Source organism: Sitophilus oryzae, unplaced genomic scaffold, assembly GCF_002938485.1.
Source record: "Sitophilus oryzae breed Bouriz unplaced genomic scaffold, Soryzae_2.0 scaffold_1442_pilon_pilon, whole genome shotgun sequence".
NCBI lineage: Eukaryota > Metazoa > Arthropoda > Insecta > Coleoptera > Curculionidae > Sitophilus > Sitophilus oryzae.
Window position 1 is genome coordinate 5,863,735 of NW_022146107.1, and position 27,543 is coordinate 5,891,277.

The 27,543-nt window shown below is 33.1% G+C and overlaps 1 protein-coding gene across 1 annotated transcript; it reads left to right on the top strand.

Moving 5' to 3' along the window:
- The first annotated feature begins 3,837 nt into the window (after nucleotides 1-3,837).
- Nucleotides 3,838-24,331, top strand: LOC115877127. Its single transcript, XM_030893250.1, has 3 exons — nucleotides 3,838-4,153; nucleotides 18,864-19,052; nucleotides 19,733-24,331. The coding sequence occupies exons 2-3, from the start codon at nucleotides 18,873-18,875 to the stop codon at nucleotides 23,420-23,422; spliced, it is 3,870 nt and encodes a 1,289-aa protein (XP_030749110.1). The 5' UTR covers nucleotides 3,838-4,153; nucleotides 18,864-18,872; the 3' UTR covers nucleotides 23,423-24,331.
- The last annotated feature ends 3,212 nt before the right edge of the window (nucleotides 24,332-27,543 follow it).

Consider the following 27,543-nt stretch of genomic DNA (forward strand, 5'->3'; position numbering starts at 1 on the left):
CAAATCCTTTATATTTGATTTACGATTGATGTTTTACTTATGACAAAAAATGTGAATTTTTAATAGGTAAATAATTCTTATCCATAAAAAAAATTAATAACCGTATTATTATGATCATCATGTCATTAGCCGCGTATTCATTATTTGACCTAGTTCAGAACCCTACAGCAGGCCTGCAGGTTACCATTTCACAGTTTTACCGCTGTATAATATTTTACGTTATTTTACGGTAACGATAAATTAACGTATTTTGAAGCATAAGTAAATTAATTAATTATAAGTTTATTAGTTTGTATATATGTAAAGGGAGCGTGTAGCTCTATCAATGTAAAGGGAGCGTGTACAGGTTTTCATAAGTATGAAAAAAAGTCACAAATAAATACTTGGGCGTTCCACTTAATAATAGTACGTGCGGTCCACACGTGCTTCTGGTAACGGAGGGATATTAATCTGACAATATGCATGGTTAGGGTGGCCATACAAAGAGGTAGAAAATTAGAAAAGAAAAACATTATACGAGCCCGTTAGATAATCAAAAGGGACGTTAAGTCATAATATCGACTTCAAACTGTACTCTGTGAAGCCGAGGCGGTATAATGGGTTGTTTAAACTTCTGAAGGAATTTGGCATAAGTCGCTCAGTTGGGCGTGCTCAAGCGTAGTGCGCAAGCGTGGATTTTTGATCGAATAACTAGACCAATAAGTAACTAGACACTAGCATCAGCTGTTCATTCGTACGGCTTCGTCCAACTTCGTACGGCTTTCGTTTGCGCTCCCGTTCGACATTGGCTAATCCTCAGAGTAAACGGCTAATCGATATTCGGAATTTTGGAGTTGCGCTGTTGCGCCAGTGTCTGCCTAACAGAAAGACTTATTTGAAATATACATGGACCGGTTATCTAGTGGTCTCTGACTTTTTAGACGTTCAATTCCAACACATTACAGATATAGGCGACGATACATATAGACTTAATATGCCTTAAGTGAACCCTAAAGAAGCTTCTATTCAAAAGATTGGCGATTTGGACGTCAGTAAAACACATGGCAGATTTTTTAGAAATACGTAATTCTTAGCACCACACTTTATTGATGATTTTATCTACTTCGGCTTGTAGGAATCGGCAGATTATGTTATTCCCGTGATTCCTCATATTATTAAAAAATGTACACTTATACTGCATGTAATTAGCGTTCGAGTTTTTCTAACGATCAATTTTTTAACTCTGATCGGCTGCCCTATACGCAATCCTGCATAAAAGGTTCATGTTTGGATTGGAGTACTTAACAGGGTGCAAAGTTCCTCTTATGTTATTCTGCCGCGCTTAAATATATATCCCAAAATCCCCGCTTGGGCTCCCTACTATTTTAGCATAATTTCTGGATTTAGTACCCCTAACAAACCTATTGCCGATGCCCATTGGACTTTTTTTTATTGACGATTTCAAATTATTTCTTGGATTTATTTCATTTATCAATAAAATTTAATTTGTTTTTAACCTTTATCAAATTTAATTCTTTATATTGCTAAAGCTGCAAAAACTGTTACTATTACATTTTTCCAAAATAAATAAATATTAAATAATACGAAATACCAACACACAAAAAGAGAATGCAATGAAGTACGTTTTTTTATTTATATATTATTATATTATACATATTTTACGTCAAAAATTCAGTGCTGTGACCAGGGGCGCAACTAGACATATACTTTTAGGGGGGCTCAAGTCTTTTGGGGGGGGGGGGCTTAGGTCACTATAAGATAAGATTCATGTGAGGTTAAAACCAATTTTATACGACACGCACTGGTCATCTGGGGGGGCTAAGCCCCCCCTGCCCCGCCCCCCCTAGTTGCACCTCTGGCTGTGACTATAAGAATATTCTCAGATAACCCCTCTTTCAAGACTTATGAAGAATCACATAATTTTTAAGAGAAGAACTCAAGAAGAAAAATCACAGTTTAATGCTGAATAAGGGGAACTAATTCGTTATTATATCGTTTACATTGTTTATCTCATTCGTTAACGAAATATCATAAATTAGAATAAACGAAATTAGGTATTCAGGAATTAGTTTTTTTTTTCATCTTTCCTCATTTTGAAATTTTCTGTAGTATACAGAAGTTTATTAAAAATTAGAATATCTAGAATAAAGCTTTTCTGGACACCAATGTTTGGCAATAACAATCCCCGATTAAAAATGTTTTCAATATGGCGACACTTACCAGCGGAAATACTTGGGAAATACCTACAGTCAGGGTTGTCACAAGAAAATTTTTGATTGTGCAGAACTTGACCATAAAAATGTATAGAATTGTGTAACCATCAATAATAGCCATCCATGAACAATAAATTAAAATTATCCAATAAGACGTACATTCGTCAAATTTTAAAGCTTTAATACGAGTCTCACTTCCACTTGTATACGTCAATATATTCATCTCCCATTTCGTTTCATCTCATGTCAGCAAGGATTTGATTGCAGTGACGTCAAAATTGATGCCGCGAAACTAACGATTTTATGGACAAATTAGACCGGTTAATTTTGTTTTAAAACTGTAAACTATTCAGGACTGTTTAATCGGCCAAATTTGGATTGTGAGACTGTGATCAATAGTGACGTAATTGGGCAGTGAAATTTGGCCAAAATAGGTTTTTTGTAATTATCTTAAATACCATTATTTTTTTATTTGAAGTTGCGGTAGGTTGGACTAATAGTAATAATAACTACTTAATAGTAATAATATTTAATAATAAATTAGGTAAAATATATGATTTATTAATTTTATTTTATTAATTGTGATTAATAAAATTGGGTTTATCTCATCAAGGAGGCCGAATTCGACAAAATATCAAGAGATAACTTTTAATTGGCATTAAACGGCCTACAGAATTTTGATATCAAAAGAAAAAAGTCAGTGGCGTACGTGTTTTTTTTTTAAATATTCTAGTGATAACCCATATGCACCTCCCTGATAAATTTATCGACACTTTTTTGGCATTAAAATATGCAGCACTTATAGTAACTTTTACCCTCAAAATTTTATTCGAATCACAAAAACTACTTGGGAGAAAATTATAATAAATCGAAATATTATTAAGATTTCAACACCCTGTAGCTACGAAACAAAGCAGAATCGGACCTATGTTGATATGAAAAATAAATCTTATTTTTCTGTGAGGAATCTCCCCACGAAAAATGGCGCATGTTTTTTGAAACACCCTGTATAGTTTTCTTGCATTTTCGCATTTATTTAATACTTGTCAAAATAATTAACACACGACAGTTTGACTTACGTACTTCGCAGGCGTATCTGACGTTTGTGTTATTAAATAGTTATGTTATTATAACTTATCTACCGTATGATCGAATAAAAACGGCGTCAGCGATGGCTATGAAATGAAGATCGCTGTCATTTTATATGTAAAATTATATGGGACAACTAACCTAACCTAACCGTTTTTTTTCGATCATACGGTATTTTTATTAGAATTACATATTTTTATAACAATTTTAAGAACTACTAACATTTATTGACAACATAAAATAAAACAAATTATTGAGCCTCTTGCCGCAATATTCAACTGCACTCAACTGGTATTTTTTTTCAGGAAACAATAATAGGATACAGGTGAAAATGTTCACATTACTCGAAATGACATTCGATATAGTCACTAACCAACTAACCAAACAAAACTTTCTCCTTATACGAAAGGTTCGAGTGTCATCGACGTACCAAAAACGTTTTTTCCTGCAGGTCGGCATTGCGAAAACTGTCCCCTGCTGGCGGAAGAAGGAAGACCGAAGAATGGTCCGAGCAGTAGTTATCAAAGTAGCCGCTCGGTCGATGTCTTTGTCGTCCGCAAAAAACTAATCGCTTCGATTTTTGGTCTCCGTCGAAGTTACACGCGCAGGGAACCAGTCAATTTTCCTCGTATCTTCGGGTCTTCACTTCCAACATTTCTTCTTCGACGAGTGTGCGTGCATTTCAAGTCGCGGTCGAAGAAATTTCAAGAGAATCCGTACTGACCTCGCTCTTCTCATGTTTCGTAGTTTGAGATAGTGTTTTTTTTTTAATGAAAATGTCGATGTTTTTTAATATTGGATAATCAGCATTGGAGTGTAAAATATAGACTTTTAAATTAGGATATAAAAAAGTAAGTTCTATCGAGGTTTCTTTATTATTTAATTTTTTTATTATTTTATTGTACATTTTGATTTGTTATGTTTATTTTTGTTAAATCCTGATTTTTTTATTGTCTCACTTTATTAGTAATTAAAAATAATAACGATTATTATTATATTGTGAGAAGAGTTATAATATCATACAGAAAATATCACATATCACATAGACAAAATAAATAACGCTGAAAAAATAAAATGATAAAAATTTAAAAAAAAAATATATAAAAGACATTTTTATTTATTATATTATTTTACGTCTGTAATATATCAAAAGTTTATTTTTTAATTACCGTTATTGCGAATTGAATAACAAATGAATGAGAAAGAAAATGAGCGTACTCAAACGACTTTTATGCCCACATTATACAGAGTGCGTTACCAGTTTCCATTTGAGTACAAATTTGAATTAAAGAATTGAATTAAAATTTGAATTAATGGAATTATGGAACAAAATAATCAGATATAGATAGAAAACTAAATTAATAACAAATTATTTATTTTTACACATAACATAGTTTTTCCGAAGTCAATGTAAGGATGGAAGTATTAAAGGACCGGGACACTCGATAGTTAAAGGGGTGCTCCGATTTGTTACCTCAGCAATCCTACATTTTGAAGTAAAATCTGTTTATTAACTGGTTTGAATTTTTGTAACCAACTGCTCCACACCAACTTTTAGTGGTTGCAGTGCTGTGGTTAAAAATTATACCATATTTTTTCGGTGCAACTTTACTCTAAATAATATATTTTTTAAAGGAATTTAAAAACAGTAATAAAAATTATGAATATTTTAATTGCATTATAAGAATAACTATTGTAATAAATCTATTGCAACCGTAATGAGTGTTTGAAATGAAGGCATCACTATTCGAGGCTAACTAATAGTTTCTTCTGATTGGAGTTCTGACAAATTTGGCTTCTAGCCTAGTGCATATTTATTTCTTTAACAATTACCGAAATTACCGGCATTTGAAGACGTATGACCGGTAATTTTTTACCACGTTTTAACAACAAACAAATAACCGGAAATGTTAGGGATAACATTTCCGGTTATTAGTTAGGGATTACATTTCCGGTTTATTTTGGCTGCATTATTAGTTAAAAAAACGTTATTATACAAAGCATGCTTGATCATAAAACCCTTTATTCATATTGTAGCGTATGATCGAAAAAAATGGCGTCCAGTTGGCTTGGAAATGACGATCAATGACATTCCGGATATAATTTTACATATAAAATGACAGCGATCTTCATTTAATAGTAATCATTGACGGAGAGATTTTTATAAACTGATTAATGAAGTTATTTAATAAAGAACCAAATAATATTTATTACTGTGAAACAACCACTAAATCCTTTGAGAAGTCTTCGAGGTAGAGTAATAAGGAAAAAAAGTAAATGCTTAGCTAGGCATCAAGCACTGTTTACTTGCCGGTCTCTTTATCTGCTGCATCGCAGAGTGAATGTTAACCAGCGAATTTTTCTTCGAATCTGCGGCTCTTCACTTCCAGCATTTCCTCTGAAACAACGGTCGACGTGCTGAAAAGTGCGTGTATTTGCGGTCGCGGTTGAATATTCTCTATGTAGGAAAAATATTCGGTATTGACTTAGCTGCTTTGCTTTTCTGTGCTTTAAATTAATACGAGAGTTGTCTTTTATATTTTCCATATGCACTCAGATGCAAAAAAAAACGCAACGGAGAAAATTTTGGTCAAATTTAAAGTGTTATATTTTTGTTATTTTTAGCCCTATTTTCATGATTTTTTTAGTAAGCTGTATATAATTATTGATTCATGAATTTGTAATTTTTTCAATAATTATCATTACTTTTTGATGTAACTTTTTAATATGACGAGATGTTTTTGTGACTATCGTCATAACGTCATATTACGCTGCATTGGATACTCTATACTAAATTAAAAAAAAAAGCATTAAAGATTCAGTCCAGTTTTAATAAACTTTAATAACGATATTGACGATAATAACAATATTGCAGTGCAGTAGCGAAATACCCATAAAGGATTTTTTTGGATAGATGAATCCGCCACATAGGTATAGACATTTTTTTAACAATATTGAAGAAAACAAAAAATTTGTAATACTCAAGTATACAAGCAGAAAAAAAAATGTAAAAAATACCCTAATACTTTGTATTGTTTCCCTTGAATGCTATAACTGCCTGTGTATGTCCGTTCATACTGTCTGTGAGGCTGCATATATTATATTGCGTTATGTTTTCTTATTCTTCTTTAAGGACCAAGCGAAAAGCGAAGTTCATTTAATAAAGCTGGTACCGCTTCGCGACCTCTAATCCTCCTACCAAGCATTTCCCAAACGTCGAACATGATGGGCAGTTCAAAGTTAGTATATAGTTCACAATAATCACCAAAGCCCCCTTGTCATATTCAAAAATAACTTCAAAAAGAAATGGTAATAATTTAAAAAATTGCAAATTGTTGGTGGCAAGCTCATTTCGCTCTTAAAAATTAACGAAGGCTTGTATTGACATGATCCAAAAAATGAAATGCTTAAAAGACATAGTTCTGACCGTACAATTATATTTTAGGAAAATTTACACACGAAATTATTGCACAGGGTGTTTTAAAGTTAGTGTAAAAAACAACCCCTTGATTAACCCTGTATAATATGCTAAATACTGAAGTTTATAAAAACTGAGTTTACGAATTGAAGTTGACATAATTATCTACAGCCTGCTAAAAACATTATGAAAATAACAAAAATATAACACTTTAAAAAAAAATTAACAAAAATTTCTCCGTTGCGTTTTTTTGCATCTGAGTGTAGAAACAGAGTAGGTGCCTGTCAACAATCATATCAAATGTCAAAATTATCTGTCATCCAAATACGTCTAAAACTACGTTTAAAGCTATACCATGAGCTATACCCATGCTATACCTGAATTTTTGAAGTTGACGAGTTAGTCAAAAAATGGAATTTTGGCGCAATAATTTTTTACAATTTTTGAAGATTTCTCTCAACAAGAATGCCTTGCCGAGTTGGTTTTTGTTTGTTTTTTAGATAATGGATTCGAAATGAAGAATTTAGATAATGTGTTTTTTTTGGATAATGAAACACTATATCATTCGACAATTTCTCATTTGTATGGAGAATGTGAACGTGGACGGATTAGTCTTAGCGACGATCCAAGAACAGGTCCACCAACAACAGCAGTTATGGTAAACGTCAATGCTGTACGTAAGTTGATCCAAGAAGATCGACATGTCACATACCATGAAACTGAAGCATCATTGAATATTTCAGAAATTTCAATTCAAAATTTTTACACGAAGAAGTATCTCCTTGCATACCGCATCAGTTAACGGAAGAACAGAAAGCAATTTGAGTCAATTGGTGCCAAAAAACTCTACACCAGTTTAACACAGGAAACTCAAAAAATATATAGAGTATTGCCAGTGGTGATAAATCCTATATTTACTCTTAAGATCAACCAAAACCCAAAACCGACGAAAGGTATCCGTTCTCGAAGTGTTTCCAAAAAGATGGTGGCGCCATTTGTCTCAAAAGCGGGCCATGTAGCGACAATTCCTCTGCAAGATCAAAGGATAGTTACTGCTGATTGATACATATCTATTTAGTTAGCCGAAAGTAATGATGAGTTTCGAAAAACTAACCCTCAACGAATGATCTTCCACCAAGACAGTGCAAGTTCCCACACAGCTCGAAAAACAATAATTGGGTTTTTAAAGCAAGAGAACATCGAACTGTTGGACCATTCTCCGTACAGTCCCGACTAATCCGAATTAAGAATCCCGAAAAATTAATATATATATATCGATTCGTGGAGAATATCTACATACTTTCTTTAAAAACAATAGTGTTTAAAAGTTATCTACTGTTTTTTCTATCTCTATATGCATAATATAAAAGACAAGCCCTTTATATGCCCATTATGTGCCCATTTATTTAAATGTGCTGTTAACAAACTTTAAGTATTTATTTTGTTCTATAAGAGGTAATTATCACTTATTAAGTTCACGCGTCGATTATAAGAACAAATAAAGGTTAAATATTTAAAATCTCTGAACTTTCTTTTTTTATTTTAATCAGTATTTAAGTAAAATTCGATAAAACTGTTTAATCTCGAGGTATTATGACAAATAAAAAACATAACGGTCTGTCCGACTGGCCTATAATTCATTACAATAAAATGATGCGTCATAATTAACAACTTTAAATAATATTATGAATAATAAATTATATGTGATAAATTTCAACATTTTTTAAACTTTTTTCAAAACAATAACATTGCTCAATTTTTTAATAGCTAATATTATATTATACAGGGTGTGTCTTAAATAAGTGCAAATATTTTCAGGGCTGGTAGATCTCGATTAAACAAACATATTTTCTCTTTGCCATTTTTCAGATAAGTCCAAAATAACCCAGTTATTTAAGTTTAAAATTTTTTAAAAAATTGATTTTTTTGAGAAAATTTTGACAGCCATCGGATTTTTTTCTGTATTTGCATCCCTTTTATTGCCGTAACTATAGAGTAAAGCCGTAACTATGGTAATATCAGGGATTAAGAAATTATACCATGGGAAAATTTGCGGTGAACAAGCACTAAAAAGTTTTCGAAAAATATACGGGGAAATTTAAAAGAAAATGCACGATTTTCAACATCTTCACTCCTAAAAATATTTGCTCTTATTTAAGACTCACCCTGTATAACGCAGTCGCGCATCTAGAGAATGAGACTGGGGAGGGGTAGTGGCAATATTTTAATAAAGTACTAATTTAAATTATATTTTCGCCGAAAGGTATTCTGACTATGGAAAGAAATATACTTTTGATTAGTTTCGATTTTCTATTTTGATTGGTAACTTCTTCTGAAAAAAAACGACTTTTTAATAGTACGTGAAGTGACTAGAAACCAGATTGAACAGTTTTAATGGATCCTAGTAAAGGAACACGAATGACAAAAAGAAAATTTGGCAAAGATTCAGAGAGAGTCTTGTTGATCTATTTGAAATTGCTAGAATTTATATTATTTTAAAACAACCAAAGAATAGAATAGAGACGGTACAACTTCCTGATGATAACTTTAAAAAGTCCCATAAATAACTAAAAAAAATCTTCTTCTAAGTGTAGCGTATATCCGTTCCGGATGAGGGCGATAAGCAAAGGCGATTTGAACTTTACTGACTACTGCTCTTTTGCTCTAAATAATTCTCATGTAGACAGGATGACAGGAATGGCCATTCTGCGTTCTGCGTCTTCCAGAGGTCGTCCTTTCACTGGAGTATCAACTGAACTAGACCATATCTCTTTTGGTTCCATTATGGGTCCCAGATATTCTTTGTTTGCGTTCGTTAATAATGTCCATTAATAATGTCCATGATTTTGGTCTCCTTTTGAAGCATTTATAAATCTATATTATAGGGATACACGATACGCGGTTCCCCAGGGGATTTTAAGATTTCGTCTATACAGACGAGATGTGACTATACAGTCACATCAAAGACTTTCTCAACTTTCTCAACTTTTCCAACAACTTCAACAACTTTTTTTTTTCAAAGAAGTTTCTTTGTGGACGCTTCCGTCAATGTCTATTACTCGGCAGCATACAGGAGCACAGACCCGACATAACATTTAAGTAATCTTAGTTTAGTTTGTAAATTAAGATCTATACTCTTGAGGAGATTTCTCATTCTAACGAATTTAGTGCCCAAGTATGTGTAGTTTGTTACTCTTTCGATTGGTTAAATATTGATTATAAGTTGGCCGACCAGAAATAATTTGAGAAGGTGGCACATAAGGCTAATAATTAGTCTACAGGGTTGTTCACCACATACGACACGGAGTATTGTAGCTAAACGACTAGATTTTTACAAATTGTAAGTTTTGGGTTCGTTGAAGGACTATTAGAGCTACCATTTAAAAATATTTTTACAAGATACAGATTGTCCCAAATAAATAAAAAATATCAAAGTTGTATTTTTTTAAATGGAACACCCTATATATTATTACAATTTTAGTTTCTACGATTAAAATAAAGGTAAATTTGATTAAGGTTTATTACACTTAAACCTTACCGTTTTTGATTATTTTCAATTTTGTGAAATTGCAGTATAAATTTTAAGGCTTCATTTCTCCGAGGGTATCAAAGTTTTTAATACTAAATATTTACTGAAGTTTATTTATTGATCAGTTATTGTGTTGCAATAATAAAAACTTTACTACCTTATACAGAGTGTCTAAAAATTTATTTTAAATAATTACTAGCTTTAAACGGCAATAACTTGTTTAATTTAAATGGAACACCCTGTATATTTTATGAGAATCAGATGCACAATTTAATTGTCTATCAAATTGTATTATACCATTTTTTACCTATCTCTTCAAGTTTCCGTAGAAAATGAATTTTCTTGTAATTTAGAGCTCATTTATCAATATACCCATGGACTACTGACATTTTATATTATTTGTAAAGATGTACCAAATTTTTAAAGAGTACACATACTAATATTGTCGATATAGTGCGTTTATTTCATTAAAAAAATAAAAAAAAAACTGTTTAAATATTTGTTAAAGAGGACCAATTAATATGATTCCAGTATACAAACTACATTAATTGACTGTTTGCGTTGATTAATAATAATTGCTCCAAATACTAAAACACTGAATTTTGTATGTGTATTAAACAGTATGGTAAAAAGTAACACCTTAAAAATGATATTTCATTTTTTGACAAATGCTTATTTATAACAACAGAGACGTTCATTGTTCATTTTCATAACTTATTATTATATTGATTTCTGATTCAAATCCACATTTATTTAGAATAATTTATTAACCAACACAATTAAGTATGGAGTTAATTAGTATTTGGGCGGAAATACTGGTGGTATATTTAATTAATGGTATACTCTTTTATAAAGATTTAAATAGTTTTCTTTTTGCATACAAATGGGCTACTAATATTATCGTTTTACTAAAAACGATAATATTACTAGCCTGTACATTTTGTACATTTGTTGTTTTAAAAACAATCTAAAATGTCAATATTCCATGGATATATTGATAAATGAGGTCTAAATTAAATATTCTCATAAAATATACAGGGTGTTTTATTTAAATTAAATAAGTTACTGCCGTTTAAAGCTAGTAATTATTTAAAATAAATTTTTAGACACCCTGTATAAGGTAGCATAATTTTTATTATTGCAACACAATAACTGATCAATAAATAAACTTCAGTAAATATTTAGTATTAAAAACTTTGATATCCTCGGAGAAAGAAAGCCTTAAAATTTATACTGCAACTTCGCAAAATTGAAAATATTTCAAAAACGGTAAGGTTTAAGTGTAATAAACCTTAATCAAATTTACCTTTATTTTAATCGTAGAAACTAAAAATGCAATAATATACAGGGTGTTCCATTTAAAAAAATACAACTTTGATATTTTTTTATTTATTTGGGACACTCTGTATCTTGTAAAAATATTTTTAAATTGTAGCTCTAATAGTCCTTCGACGAACCCCAAACTTACAATTTGTAAAAATATCATCGTTTAGATACAATACTCAGTGTCGTATGTGGTGAACAACCCTGTATAACTTTCGCATGGTTTTGCATAGTGATGGCATAACTCGAGCGAAAATTCGTTCGAGTACTCTATTATTGAAATGTCCGACATCTCTCGATTATGAACGAGCGATGCAAGTGACGAGTTACGAGCGATGAACGCAAGCGATCCTAGAATAAAATAAATTGAAATCCGATTTTAATGGGACATACTACTAAAAAGCCGAGCGAATTTTCTAGATACATTGCAAGTAGCAAATTTATACGACGTTATCCGTTGCGTATAGCTGAGTGACAAAATTTTACGACCTACATCGACAATGGTTTGAAAAAAAAAATGAACAAAATCAAGCGATTAAGCGAATCGCTCGTCGCTTGCTACTTTTGCCATTCATCACCGAAAGGATATGTGCTCTGCGCACGCAACTTACTGCTTGGCGTTACGAGTACAGCAAGCGACGGGCGAAAACCCGTATTTTTAAATACGAGTGATCACTCAATTATTGAAATCGTTTGAAACTCGAGTACTCGATTATTGAAATTAATCGGTTTTCCCATCACTAGTTTGCACTGGCATTTTTGTTTCTTTTTTCAACTAAAGGCCCCAAATAAGGTTCCAAATTCCATGTGGGGGTAAAGTATTTCTAGTCATATCATAAAGGTGTGCCATGTATCACGCCTAATACTATAAATGTATGTTTATGGCACTATCAAAGGTATCAGCTGATTCCAGAACAAGCGGTCCAGAACAAGTGATGTACATGGAAAGGATAGCTCTAAACTAATCGTTAATAAATGCCAAGGTTAGTGGATCGGCCAAGATATGTTTTCTGTGAAAATATTTTCGGAAAATATTGGACGGATATATTTGGGACAAAAATCCTAACTACAAATTTTTTGAATATTCACTAATATATTTGTCGACCTAAAAAAGCAATAGCGTTAAGCCGCAGCAATAGATTAAAATTTAGTGGAACAAGGTGGAACTAAAGAAGAGGTATACTATTCTTGGTCTTGGTCTTACAATATAAAAAACAAGACCAAGATCAGTCTCGCTCATCCCTAATCGTTACATTCTTAAATATTTTTTTTTGTTTGTTTGGCGTCAGTGCTGTTTCACATGGTTGAACAAGTACCATGAGTTTATATGAATATTTTCACATGGACGCGGATGATCCGTCTAAATGATTTTGTCTGACGCGACGGCCATCTGTTGAGCTCTTGCTTCGACGGACCATCCGCGCACGTACCTGCTATATGATAAAACGTTGTTTCACATGCACAGATTAGTAGCACAGGTGAAAGTATTCCGTCGGATCCGCTCCATGTGAAACAGCACTAACGAATATTAGAAGAAATAAAGTAAATCAGTCGATTTCTTGCAAATATACACAATATTCGTTTATTTCTTTCTAAAATATCATTAAAGCCTTTAACTGGCCTAATTTATTATAGACCAGATTAAATTAGCTTAGCAAACGAACTGGATTGTCACACGGTTATAAAATAACTTTAGAATCTTTTCGTGTTTATCAGAGCAAAACAAGCGGAAGGCCCAGTAAAGCGGTTTCTTGTAGGTGAGGCACCGGCTTCTTCCAAAATGTGGGTCACTGGCGTCGGCGTCCAAGGCCACGCCTTCACCTTGACCATCTCGCGGAGTATCTCGCTGTTAATTCGAACACAATGAAGAGGTACCGTTATGTCCGCGTCTACCGCTCGCACCCACGCCTCCGATTTCCCTTTGCGCGGCTATTGTAAGACTCATGCTGAAGAATGCGCGTGAGAATATCGTGAGATAAACGCGATCATGACCGAATGAAAACGGAAATAATGTGTTTAATCAAAATTTTTACAGGACGTCAGTTCCCACCAAAAAATCTTTTGTGGAATACCTTTTGTATTGAAATAATCATCAACAATAGATTGTAGATTGTATAGGAGGGGGAAAGTTAATCACCGCCACCTTATTATCGTACAGCCTCAAGGCTTTGATAAAAGCCAGTGTCAGATGGTTTTACAGAGTTTAGTTCTCCATCTCCGATATCAGTCGTACCAAAGTTACGACTGGTTGTTATCTCGGCGATGATGACGCTCAGTGATGAGCTGTTCTGGTGTTTTCCCACTTCCCCGCAGAATCTGCATTCACAGTTGTTTCTTAAGGCGCATTTTCACAACTCGTGTACTTGACAAACATTATTTGTTATTGGAATATACTTGCCATGTCGTGAGAACGGTTTCCTTGTGCAATTATTTGTCACTCGTTGCGTTCCCACTCTCTGTCTGTAAACATAGCCCGAGTCAAAGGATCACAATTATGCCGGGACCCCATTAGCCAACACGCCAAGATATGTGCGTATGTTGTTTCCATTTAATTACATGTATTACGTACACACTAGGCAACACGCCACCCCACGTCACGCCATCCCACGCTATCACACGTGCGTCGTCTCTCCCAGATCTCATGTGTACACTCTTTTCCACGTAGGATAGCGTGGTGTGTGGCCTAATTGGGTCCCGGCTTTATTCGTATATTTATACACTTGCCAAGTGTAGCATTGGCTAGCCTAACGACTGCGCAAATAATTGTACTGTTATCTGTTATAGCGTATGTCCGGTTTATTTCCGGATCGTAGTGTTTTTCAAGTTAATTGCGGATAATTTAAAACGTTAAAACAATAATAGATTATATAATATCAAATTTACATTAATAACTTAATCGGCGACATACCAAAATCGTTCCTTCAGCAATAAATGGAGTGTACAAATTTTCATAGAAATTAAGATAGCGATACAGTAGGCAAATGTTAGCGTCATTCGAGAAAAAAGAAAGCAATAATACGCTTAGTCCCAGAGATATTACAGCTTAGTTATTTTGCCGTACAAGGGAAAAACCAGAGTGGTCCACGCGTAAATGGCAAAAACCAGAGATGTCCTTACGCATCTTGCAATTAGCATTACATGTAGTAAATTTATGTGTTCTAATAAAAACCTACTTAAATATTAATTTTCTTCCTACAACAAAAAAATAATAGTTTAGATTTTGATTTTATACAACCTTTAATTGGACATCCCTGGTTTTCCCCTGTTTTGTTTTGCATTTTGACATTTTTATTTCGGTATTTCAGAATATGGCGATAATTAACAATATTAATAATTCAGAATTGGTAGTAATATATATTTTTCTAATTATTCAACAGAAAATAACATATGTATTTCTTTAAAAACACTAAATCGCATTTTTCTCGGCTCGAATTAAAATGGACAACGCTGTTTTTTCCCGTGTAGTCCTCAAACTATGTTGTTTTGGAATTTATAGATTTATACGGAAATGAGCCCTTCATATGGATGGCCAAACATAAAGAACATAAAAATCGTATTGCAGTGTACAGTAAAAAAAAACTTAAAATAAAAGAATCCCTAGCAATGACAATTTCGAGACTATGGATACCGGGGATGCGACTATACTGTTTACTTGCAAAGGATTTAAACAATGTTTGTGCTGGCGTACTTGTTGAAATGGACACGTCGCGCGTCGTGTGAGCGCCACACTTGTCAATGTTGTTTGCAAAGTGGTGATACTTGCCAAGTACGCAAATATTGGCGTACTTGCCAAGTAGACGAGTCTTGAGAGGTGAGAGTCCGCCTTTAGCTTCAGTCCACTGAAAGACTGTTCTTACTTAAGTTTGTTTTCACTTGGGAAGCAGAACGGTTCTAGTCCAGTTGTGTAGTGTTCGCTCCTTTTCTAGCTAGATCGTTTTCATTAACCATAATAAATGATATTTTCAACCTAAAGTAGGAAGATTTTTTTTTTTTGGCAAATTTGTTCAGCTCCTCTAGGCATTCTTTGACCAATTTCGAATAAAAATCTTTATTGGAAAAAACTATTATATATTCACCCACCAGGAAAATAAGTGCGAAAAAAATTCACTACTACTTGGATTAATACACTGGGCTCAGCCTCCACAGGAAAAAAACTAATCTACTACCATATGATCGAATAAAACGGCGTCAGCGATTTCTATGAAATGAACATCGATGACATTTCCCATATAAATTTACATATAAAATGACAGCGAGCTTCATTTCATAACCATCGCTGACGCCGTTTTTATTCGATCATTCGGTATTTTCAATAGCTAAAAACTATCCTTATTGTTTTCATGCTAGGAATGGCTTTATTATTATTTGATCGATTGAATAAAGTACAACCTACCGTACTATCAATTATACAGGGTGTTACAAATTCGGGACACGAGCATTAGTATCTCGGAAACCGTAATAGATATGAACATGGTTAAATTGAGGCAAAGTTGCGCTTTGGAATGTTCACCAATATGCCCTCCAAAAAGTTTCTAAAATTTCAAGGATTGATGGTAAATGAGTTGGTCGATTTTAATGCTGCTTGACTATCGGAAAAGATGGCTGTTTCTTGATTCCGATAGTTCCTGTTTCCTATCTAAGATAAGTTGTACGCATCTTTCGATAGCGTAGATTTCTTTCTGAAGGATACTGGGGTAGGCTCCCATTCAGTGAGTCCAAAACCCCTAAGCTGACAACTCTTCCAGTACTGTTGCCCTCAATGAGCATTCTAATCATAGTTGTATTTATTTATGGCAAGTTAAATAAAGGTTTGTAAAAGTGATTCCTGATCAATGCCTGCAATGGAAATAACTTCAGTAGCAGAGGATAGGTACACTGTACGCGTGCAAATTTATTTATTGATAACTAGCATTAAAAAATAAGCTATAAATTAACTGTAACACGTGGAAAAATTAAATTGCATCAGTTAGTATTAAATAATTGTTTTATAATGCGGGAGTCTTAACTGACCAAATCAATAATAAAATTAATAATTTTAATAAGTTTTCTTAAATTATTTTTTACGCGTAGAATTCACACGATATGAACAGAACCGGCATTCTTGGCCTAGTAAACCATTTAATTGTAACAATTCCAGACAATTCATGGCGAACAGCGAAACAAGCAGTATCTTAACGGCACCATGGTCTATGCAAATAGACGATTGCCATACCTGGTTTTTCGTTTTGTTTTGGTTATAGGTACACCACCAGCGGTAACTTGTGAGTACCGCTAGATCTATTTTATGGAGTGGAATCAGCGGCGGCCGGCTTCACCCAACGGTACGTTGCTGGTACTAAATAACACGGCGAATTTTTAGTAGTTTATTTATTGGTTTCTTCAGCTTTATTCGGATAGTGTCTTCCTACCGACGTGAATGTTTTTTGCGAAGGAAATTTATGTTACGTTTTAGGTGTCCAAACCAAACCTTGAGGATTTTGTTTAAATGCGGATGACACACACACTGACTGAGAATACTGGAGATTATAACAATTCAAGACTACATACATACATACATACTGCTATTACTCGCTGACGAGTATTGAACACGCATCAGAAGATAGTCACGCAAGGCGTGAGCTTTTCTGTGAGCTTTTAATGAGCTTTTCTGTGACTGAAAAGCCCGATACGTGATGTTATCTGTCTACCGCACTCCGGACATTCAAAAATCTCTTCTTAGCCTCTTAACTTAGTTTTCTTGCATTCCACATACGTGACCAGCCCATCTTAGTCGGGATTTTGTAACCATGACTTTAAAACTCTCGCAGTTAGCTTTTTCCAGAATCGATACATTTGAGGCATGATGGAACCATTTGATTCAATACTAACGTATACCGGGTGCGTCTCAAAATTGGCTCACCCCTATAACTTTTTTATTTTTCTGGATAAAAATACTACATTTGATATATTAATATATGACATAAATTATTATTTATTGCCGTATTCAGTTGTTTTTGTATACTGTTATATATTGTACTCTGAATAGAATGACATATCATATGTCAATTTTTGACATTTTCGCTTAAAAAATAATAGTTAAATTTCAGTATAGAGTAGCTGTGTTAAAAACATTAATTTTTAATCAAGGAGCCTTGGAGAATTAGATTTAATCGTCTAATGTTTTTCGTGTCTTGTCCTGGTCGGTTAAAAGAAGCCCAAATCGTATTTTTAATGATATCTATTTTTTTTCAAATGGAACAGGGTGGCTCATTAGCATATTTGGAAAAAGGATTTTTTTACGAATAATTTGGTATCACACACTTGGTATTTTAAATCAAATTTTCGTTATGAACCGCATGTTACAATTTCAAATAAACCATATGTGAAAATGTCAATGTTGACATATGATATGTCATTCTATTCAGAGTGTCATTTTCTATCGAATAAAGTAGAAATATACCGAGGGTACCATTTAAAAATCAAAAGTTGTAGTCATTTCCGGTGAAACAGGAAGTGACCAAAAACAATTGAATACGTCAATCAATCCCAATTTATGTCATATACTAACATACCAAATCTCGTTTTTTATCTATCTAAAAATAAAAAAGTTATAGGGGTTAGCCACTTTTGAGACGCACCCGGTACAGCAATGTTGTACGAGACGCACCCGGTACAGCCCGGTACAGCATCTACCATGCATCTACCGATGATGCTGATAAAGTCGTCAGCTGCAGCTGTAGATTTCAAAGAGTCTGAGTTTTTATTTTATTATCAGTAGGAAGTTCTCAAGATTTTTTAATGGGAGCATTTTTAGATAGACAAAAAATGACACTTTTTTAGTATTAATATATACAGCACTTATAGTAACTTTTATCATCAAAATTTCATTCCGGCACTTAGAAGAAAATTATAATAAATCGATAACAAAATAAAATAAAGTATTTTGGCCCCCTGTATTTATGAAACCAACTAGAATCGGACCTATGTTGATATAAAAAATCAATCTTATTTTATTCTCCTTACGAGAAATGGCACATGTTTTTGAAACACCCTGTATAATATAAATGTATACAATTTTTTCAACAAATTTAAAATTCCAAACACATGTTCAGTAGCAGCGACACTGATTATATATTATCTATGTCAGGTTTATTTATTAAAAACGCATAAAATTAATGAGACACTTAATAACTCTTCTAATAAACAGATTCTGAAAAAATAAGTATAATAAATAAAGCAAAAAAATCGGTCTTTGAAAGACCTAGTGCCCTAATTAAAATGAAATTTAATGTGTATATATTCAATTTTTCAGATTTAAAAAATGGATTTGAAGTATGTCCTGCTAACAATAATCAAGATCCTTATATCGACGGGACTGGTGATACACGCACAAGGAAACTCCCTTATGGGGGGACATCTAGACAATAAGAATTATACAGAAGAAAATTATGCATACGATTATGACTATACGGATAGCTTGGAATCAACGACAGCGAAAATAGTAAGTTTTTACTTTAGGTTTAATTATGATATCATGACATGTATTGATTACTTCGATTCCAAATATCGCGAGAACTAGTATACGAATAGTAGTAGGGTAGTAGTAGCATTTTTTAGAAAGAGGCCTTTTTTACTCAAAAAAGGGAGAAAATGTATAACTTTTCACTCAGTAGTTTTATACGGGCATAGACAAAAACATATTACATACTCTTGAAACTAATTTCTTATGTCAAAAAATTCCCAGACATCAGTTTTCATATAAATATCGACGAGTTTAGAAATTATTTGGAAAAAATCGAAATAAAAGTGAAACTTCTACACCCTGTATCTCCCAAAACGAAACATTTTAGGACATAAATTTATACGAATTTTTTTACATACTTTTATCTGCATAATATGCTGCTAAGTTTTTCAGATACATTTAGGACCATTGTATTTGTCCTACCTAAATAATTATAGATTTAGATTTATTATATTAGATTTAGGGCTAGAGTTGTTCTGTTCTCCATATAATTAGATTCAGCCATTTTAAATAGATTTTAGATTATATTTTATATTCTAACTTTTAACTAAAATTATATGGAGTATGTCATCGATTATCATTTTCAAGCCAATTGGACGCCGTTTTTTTTTCGATGATACAGTATTTGAACTTACTATTTTCTTTTTTGCTTGTTATAGAACCAAAGCCACAACAGTATTCCTGCGCAATCTGAAGAAATTCCTGACCCTTCAGCTTTAGTCCGACCAGGATATAACTTACCTGATGACATTTTTAACGAGGGAAAACCATTCTATGTAGAAAAAGATCCATCCACGGGCAAAATTGATTTTAATCATAAGTCAACATCAACTAAAAATAATGATAGTAATGATGATGACGTGGATGATTACGTCGATGATACCCCGTCAGACGATGTTTACGATAAAAAGAATATCGATAGGAAAGATGGAAATATAGATAACTACGGAAGTCATAGATATAATGCTGTGAATCAACTAACAACTAATTTTCATGATTTTCTTAATCTCCCGGTTAGATACAACCCTGAAAAATACGTTCCACCTCTAATGTCTAGTCCTTATGCGAGTACAAAAATTCAAGGTAGTGTTAACAAGTACCATAATCATAAAGACACGTTTGGTGTGCCAAAAACCACTACTACGAAAAGGCCTACTGCAAACCCTACGTATTATACAACAGGATCGTATTTCACACCACGTACAACACAACGAACTATGGCTACCACTCCAGTCGCCACTACCACAACTCGGCCTACTACAATGAAGATTTATCCCGAAATAACAACAAAATCTGTTAGTTTACTAAATTCCGACATGTCACATCCCAGCTTCAATGAAGAGTACGACTACTATGATAGTTCGACTGAAGTTACACATGAAATAAAATCAAATAACAAATTAACTACGCCAGACGTAAAACATATTTACCTTACATCTACAATCACGCCCAGTACTTCAACATCAAGGGTTTTAAGTTTATTTGAGCAGTTGTTCGGAAGTTATGACGAAATGACCTCTACTGAAGAGCCTAAAACTACTAGCGCTCCCATAAATCCTCCTCCAAAAATTCCTGATAATACATTTATTACGACTACACCTAAAATCGAGAAGATTTTGACAACAAAGAACTATCCAAATATACATGCTGGTCCACCAAGTTTACAAACAGAAGCGAGTACAGATCTGGATACAAATTACGAATATAACGATGAAGATGATTATAACAACCCAAAATTAACTGACAATATTGCTGTAGAAAATAATGTTCATGCAGAAGAGACTCTAAAAGTACAGCCCTTGGATGTCAAATTTGAGAAAACTTCACCTATAAATAATTTCCATAACGTCCAAAAAAATACTACTATCAAAATAAAAGAGCAAGTAACTACCGTTAAACCTACTAGTTCTTCAGAATTATATAGCTCAAAAACAGAACCAGCGACAATTCCTATCTTTTTCACATCAACAAAAGCAACGACCACTACTACCACTATTCCCTCTACAACTACTACCACGACTACTCAAGCAACAACATCAAGAGTAACATCTCTACCCTTAGGTGACAACCATATAAACGCACCCGTACATAGAGATCCAATTATCGTAGCAACACAAAATCTTCGAGAAAAACTCAATAGTGAAAAGGTAAAGCATGAAACACATCCGCAATTAACGGTTCAGCTTCCTTTCCCACAAAATCAACAAAGACCGATTAATTCGTTGGTCCCTAGTACAAGTAATATTCACATTGCACCTGATCAAGATACCGTTTCTTTCGTAGTAGGACAGCATCAAAGCGTCGGAGGACCAGGTCAATATGTGGGTGTAGCTCTAAAAGAAAGTCCTTATGATGGTAATCCATTCAGACCCCTTTACGGCCATGAAGCAAGCTACAGTAGTAATTCGGATACCAACGGACCCCAAATAGCCTTTAAACCACAAACCCATGAGATAGCAGGTAGCTCGGTTACCATTCAACCTCATCAAAATTCTGAAGCATCTTTAGCTATAGGTATGCCTATTAGTGGCATTAAGCAAATAAAAGGACAAGTAATGGATGATAGTATAGATCATGATGATAAAGTGCAGTTCCCACAAGAAAGTGTCAATAAGATAATATTTCCAGAAGAAAATAAAATATTAAAACCAAACTCCATTCCTTCAAGATTCGAACAAAAGTTGCCTGTACCAACACCCACAAGAGAAGTACTAAAATTACACTCCAACCCTATAACACATCAATTGCCTAGTGATTTAACCCCTCCACTTGAAAAAGATATATTGCCGGTTAGATATGAACCATCAGAAAGACCGGTAAGGCCTCCTTGGGATCCACGACCCGGCCACTTTTATAATGGAAAACCCGAATACGTACGACCACCCAGACCACGACCAGAAGTTGCCTACAAAAGAATTGATAATCTTCCAAATATCTTACCTCAATTTAGACCAAATTTGAAACATTATCATTCCCATGGATCCCCATACATATTCGATCAAAGATTTAATCGACAACCATTATTAGAACGGCCATCAAATAGGCCAATTGGATATTTTGAAAAAATGTTGCCTCCCGTTCGACCACCACCTCATACATATCCTCAAAAAAATGTATTAAAAAATTCTCCTCCACAAATAGAAGAAAGAAGACCCATCGCTTTAGCCCTCCAAAGTTTAGATAATCAAACTCCTATTGCTGAAGATAGAATAATGAACGAGGATCCCAGACCAGTTGAAACACAGAACTCTCCAGAATTAAACTTATATCAGACACCTCCAAATATACAAATTGCAAATAAAAGACATTCAATAGCAAATGAAGAAGTAGAAACATTGCAAATGATTCAAGCAAAAACTGAAAAAGAAAAAGAAAAACCCGAAAGGTTACCGATCAAAGAAGTTGATGGTGAAACCTTGAAAATTCTTGCACAAGAGGCAACAAGAAATACCACGAATAATAAGACCATTTATAGAGTATATCCAGTTGAGGCAGGAATAAATATGGACAACAGTAAGGATTCTGAAGGAGTTATTGTTGGTACTAGAGGAGAATTACCATTACCGCCATCAAAAATTGAAAACGACTTTAATTTTCAAAATCACGACAGAAACGACGCTCCTATTTTGAAACCTCACCCTAAGCCCCCAACTTTTCCTACAAAATCCGATTTTCCATATCCATTAGAACGTCCAGACTCGGTTTTAGGACATTCTAACGTACCGGATAATAAATTGGACGACGGACCAGACAATTACAATCAATGGAATAATATTGGTGAAAACACAGAAAGCAGAATCGTTACGGGTGGAAAAAATAAATACAACTCTAATCAAATATCGGTAACGTTGAAAACGTACACGGAAAAACCGATAGCTATAGCCTACACTCCAACCGATCCCAGCATGAGTTCAGATAAATACTCGATGCCCAATTATGGTAGTCCGGTTATTCCAGAAATTAGACCGGGTGTAATTGAGAACATCGAGCCAAACCTTAAAAAGAAATACCAAGCGCCGATCATTGTATCACATCATACGTACAGTAACCATAAATCAGATGCAGACGTTGATTCGTCATTACCGGACCAGCAAGACTTCCAAGCTCCATTTCAAGCCAGCGTTAACGTAGATTCAGCAGTGAACCAGGGTTGGTCAGTCGTACGGGACCGAGGTAAACCTGCCTCCTCCGACGATACAGAGACAACTACCATACCTCTCGCTACAACTAGCGAGTTTGATATGGAAAATTTCAAGCCTCAGTTAATAGGAGGCTTTCAACCCTTGTACAGTTATCCAGAGGCGGTTGAAAAGAAGCAACTCAGCATTCCAGAAAGACAAGAAAAATAATAATACATTAAAAATAAATAGACTGAAATTTAGTTGTTAATAGAAAAAGGTGGACTAAGTGTTCAAGAGACTTACATACCGGTGTTGTGCATATTTGGGGTTACATTATATTACTACGAATTTTGTTGGCTGCTCAAATATTTGGGCACTTCGAAATAGGTTGATATTTCTTTTATTTCAGAGATTTTTCTAGAATACAGGAAAAACTGTGAAGTAAACATAATTTTTTTATATAAATATTTAGGATATTAAAAAGACATAAGACTTTAGATTAAGTAGGAAATAAAAATGCAGTGCTCTAATTTATTTATTTATTTATTGTACAAGATAAATTCTAATAAAATTAAATAATAAAGCATCGCTGGATTTTATTAAGTTTATGCTACCTTAGAACTATTGTTCTATTTGCCTACCATATTTAACAGAAAAAATTTACTTTAACTAAATCACTTACTAATGTTTTAATATTGAATTATTCCATTGTACTGGGTAGTATCACTAAGAACTTTATATTATTACTCTTTATATTAATAATATAACGGATGTCTCATGAATTTCCTGCTCTAATGTAATACCTCAACATACAAAACAAGATGCTTGAACGTTTCAGAGTAGCAAACGAATGGAAATTACAGTTAAAATCAATATTACAAAGAAAAATGATATTAAATTTAAAATGAATTGATGAATATTTTTAATTTTATTCATTTTCATGACGAAATATCCCCTACTTAATCTTAATGAGAGTTAAAAAATCATCCTGGGACATTGTTCAAAAGCAGTTCTAGCTTGTGATATACCCGTTGAAGCAAATTTATTATACAGGATGTCCCAGAAACGAGTGCAGATATTTTAAGGGGTGGTAGATCTGGTCAAAATAAACATATTTTCTCTTTACCATTTTTAAAATAAATTGAAAATAACCGAGTTATTTAACTTTGAAAATTTTAAAAAATAATCGCAACATTTTGAGAACCGCCGCCAGATATCGCCAACTACATCCAATTACCCGGATCAAACCCGGATTTCAGTTAATTCGACGCACTGTGTTGCCATATGGACAAGAAAGTATATGTTTAAAAGTAAGTCATAAAATCACAACACCTGAGGAGTTTGCAGAGATGCATTACATTTTTAAGATTGTGATAATATTACATAAAATAAATTAAAAGTTAAATGTTTAAAAGTTAAAAAAGTTAAATTAAAAAACTTACCCAACGTTAAAAAAATACTTATGACAGATCGATGTAACTGTGACAGTTATCTTTTTCGATATACACTTAACTAAAATACACTTCACTGTGCTGCTTTACTTGTACATGCTATTATAATAACTGCTAAAATAACAGTCCCCATTTTTAACACATTATTTTCATCTAGGTCTCATCACAATTTGAACCACTGATTTGCAAAACACCTTGAAAAGCACACATTACTTTGAATACCTTTCTGAATGAATAAATATTGAGAATTGTTGTTTCTTACCGCCACTTTCCGAACTACTTTCAATCTAAGAAAATACATGTTTCACTCAACAATTTTAAATACGTATTTTGTTTTTTCGCTATTTTTTCGATGTATTTCGACAATACCATCGACAGCCCAACCGTCGCGTCGGCCAAGAAAGCCGCGCAATACTGGTAACTGCTCCTTTGTCGCGCCGCCGTGTGGAGCCTGCGTCATGCGAGGTTGCCGTAGTTTCAAGCATTTCAAATTCAAGACACTCGAAGCAATCAAATTCTTATTAAATTTTAAAAATAAAACAGAAAAACATGAAAGGAAACAAACAAAACACAAATGAATTGGTTATTGATAAGGTCACAAAAAAGAAATTTCTAAAATGTTTATCGTAATTCAGAATTCAATATATCGAAAACAGCCCGACGAATAATCAGTTCATTTTTGTTTTGTTTGTTTCCTTTCATGTTTCTCTGTTTTATTTTTAAAATTTAATACGAATTTGATTGCTTCGAATGTCTTGAATTTGAAATTGTTGTAACTACGGCAACGTTGCTTAACATCGTCGTCTGACGCAAGCCCGCCACGACGGCGCACAGTGCTTCGTCCCATGGACAAAAATCAAAAAATAAGTTAAAATTTACTAATATCTGAATATATAATTTTATACTTATAGCAATGTTCAACCATCCTGTATATTATTTTTCATAAACAGCGTTTTTGTTAGCAAATATTTTCACTAAAAATAAATTTTGCGATCATTATCTCATCAGTGAAAAGAATAACATTCTTAGTAGTTCTGTATATTATGGAGTTAAACGGGTACGTACTTAATTGAAAGCCACTATGGATATTGTTAAACAAGGTATGTACTTTAAATTTATTTCTAAACAAGTTCTTGATTGTTTAGTTTTTATTTATTTTTTAAGCTGATTCTTAAATAGGTATAAAAATTTTACGTTTTCAAACTTCAAAAAGGCATTTAAAAAAAACATATCAAAACATATCGTATTTATTGAATATTTTTGTTGCCATATTCATACACTTTTAATTTTTGTATAGTTCACCTGCGTCTGCTTGCGACGAACTTTATTTTATAATACTTTTCAGATGGAATAAAATTGATAAGCAATGCCGATCTGGCTAATACTTGGCTTGATCATAAGGACAAGAACTCAAAATTATTTGTATTTCAAAAAATATGTTCTTATTAGATATTGATGAACCTTCCAGTCAAATGAGACACCACTTGTGCCTGAAAAAGTCCACTATATTGGAGCGAAACGTCGCATAAAAAAAGTGTCCATCTTTCAATTTATTATAAAATCTCATACCCAAGAAAAGGAAAATATAATATATGGATATGGTCTATTAAAGAGGTAACTATTAACATCCGAACCCCTCATACCGACAAAATGAACAGTAACAACACGAAAAAGTAACATATTAGAAAATGATGTACAGAAATATCTTATATGTGAGGATACTTCATCTACCTGTGATTTGGATACTATAAATTTGGAAGATTCTGTCAGCAGTGATTCTCCTGACTCAGAGTAGTTACGATCTATGCATTTTGTTGTCCTAAAGTAAATTTATAGTATCTTAAGTTTTTTTTTTAATTAAATATAACATTAATGTTTCTTTTCATTAAAGAAAAACGTTTTTATCTTATATTAGGCTTATATTGTAGGAATCATGTTCTAATGTTATTTCAATTCTTTTTTATCACAGGAATTTATTTAATACTTACACCGTTTTCATACTATAACTTATTATTTGCTTAGATGGAACACAGCTCCAACATTATTATTATTTATAAGATTTTTTTTTCATAAACGTGGGACTAAGAACATCATCATTTAGTACAATGAGAGTACTCATCATTTGTGTCAAATAAACCTAGTTTGAATAAATTGCTTACAATAAAAGAGAAGTTTTGGATTTTTGTCCTCTAGAGCCATATGTTCGAAGCACTGTGCGGCGCGGCGACTCAAAGGACCAGTTCACACGCGGCACTCTTGGTCGACGGTTAGGCTGTCGATGGAATTGTCGAAATACATCGAAAAAATAGCGAAAAAACAAAATACGTATTTAAAATTGTTGAATGAAACATGTATTTTCTTAGATTGAAAGTAGTTCGTAAATTGGCGATAAGAGAAAATAGTTCTCAACATTTATTCATTCAGAAAGGTATTCAAAGTAATGTGCGCTTTTCAAGGTGTTTTGTAAAACAGTGGTTCAAATAAAATAGAGAAACATGAAAGAAAACAAACAAAACAAAAATGAATCGATTATTCGTTGGGCTGTTTTCTAAATTTCTTGAATTGAATTCTAAATTACGATAAACATTTTAGGAATTTCTTTTTTGTGACCTGATTGTGAATAATATGAATCATTCTATTAAATTTATTCCACGATAAAGTTATTTTGCAGCATAACAAAGATTTTCGTAAATGTCATAAACGTAATGTTTTAGTTAATTTTCGGTGGTTTTTGTTAAGTTTTCATTGAAAGGGTAAGTACTAAAAATAATTAATGTGTTTTTTTTTCTATAATTATTAATAATGAGCACTGATAAAAGATTAAATTCATTTTTTGAGTAGAAATTTGTCTATAAATTTATAAATGTAGAATTATGTTCCGCCGAACTATGTAAAATG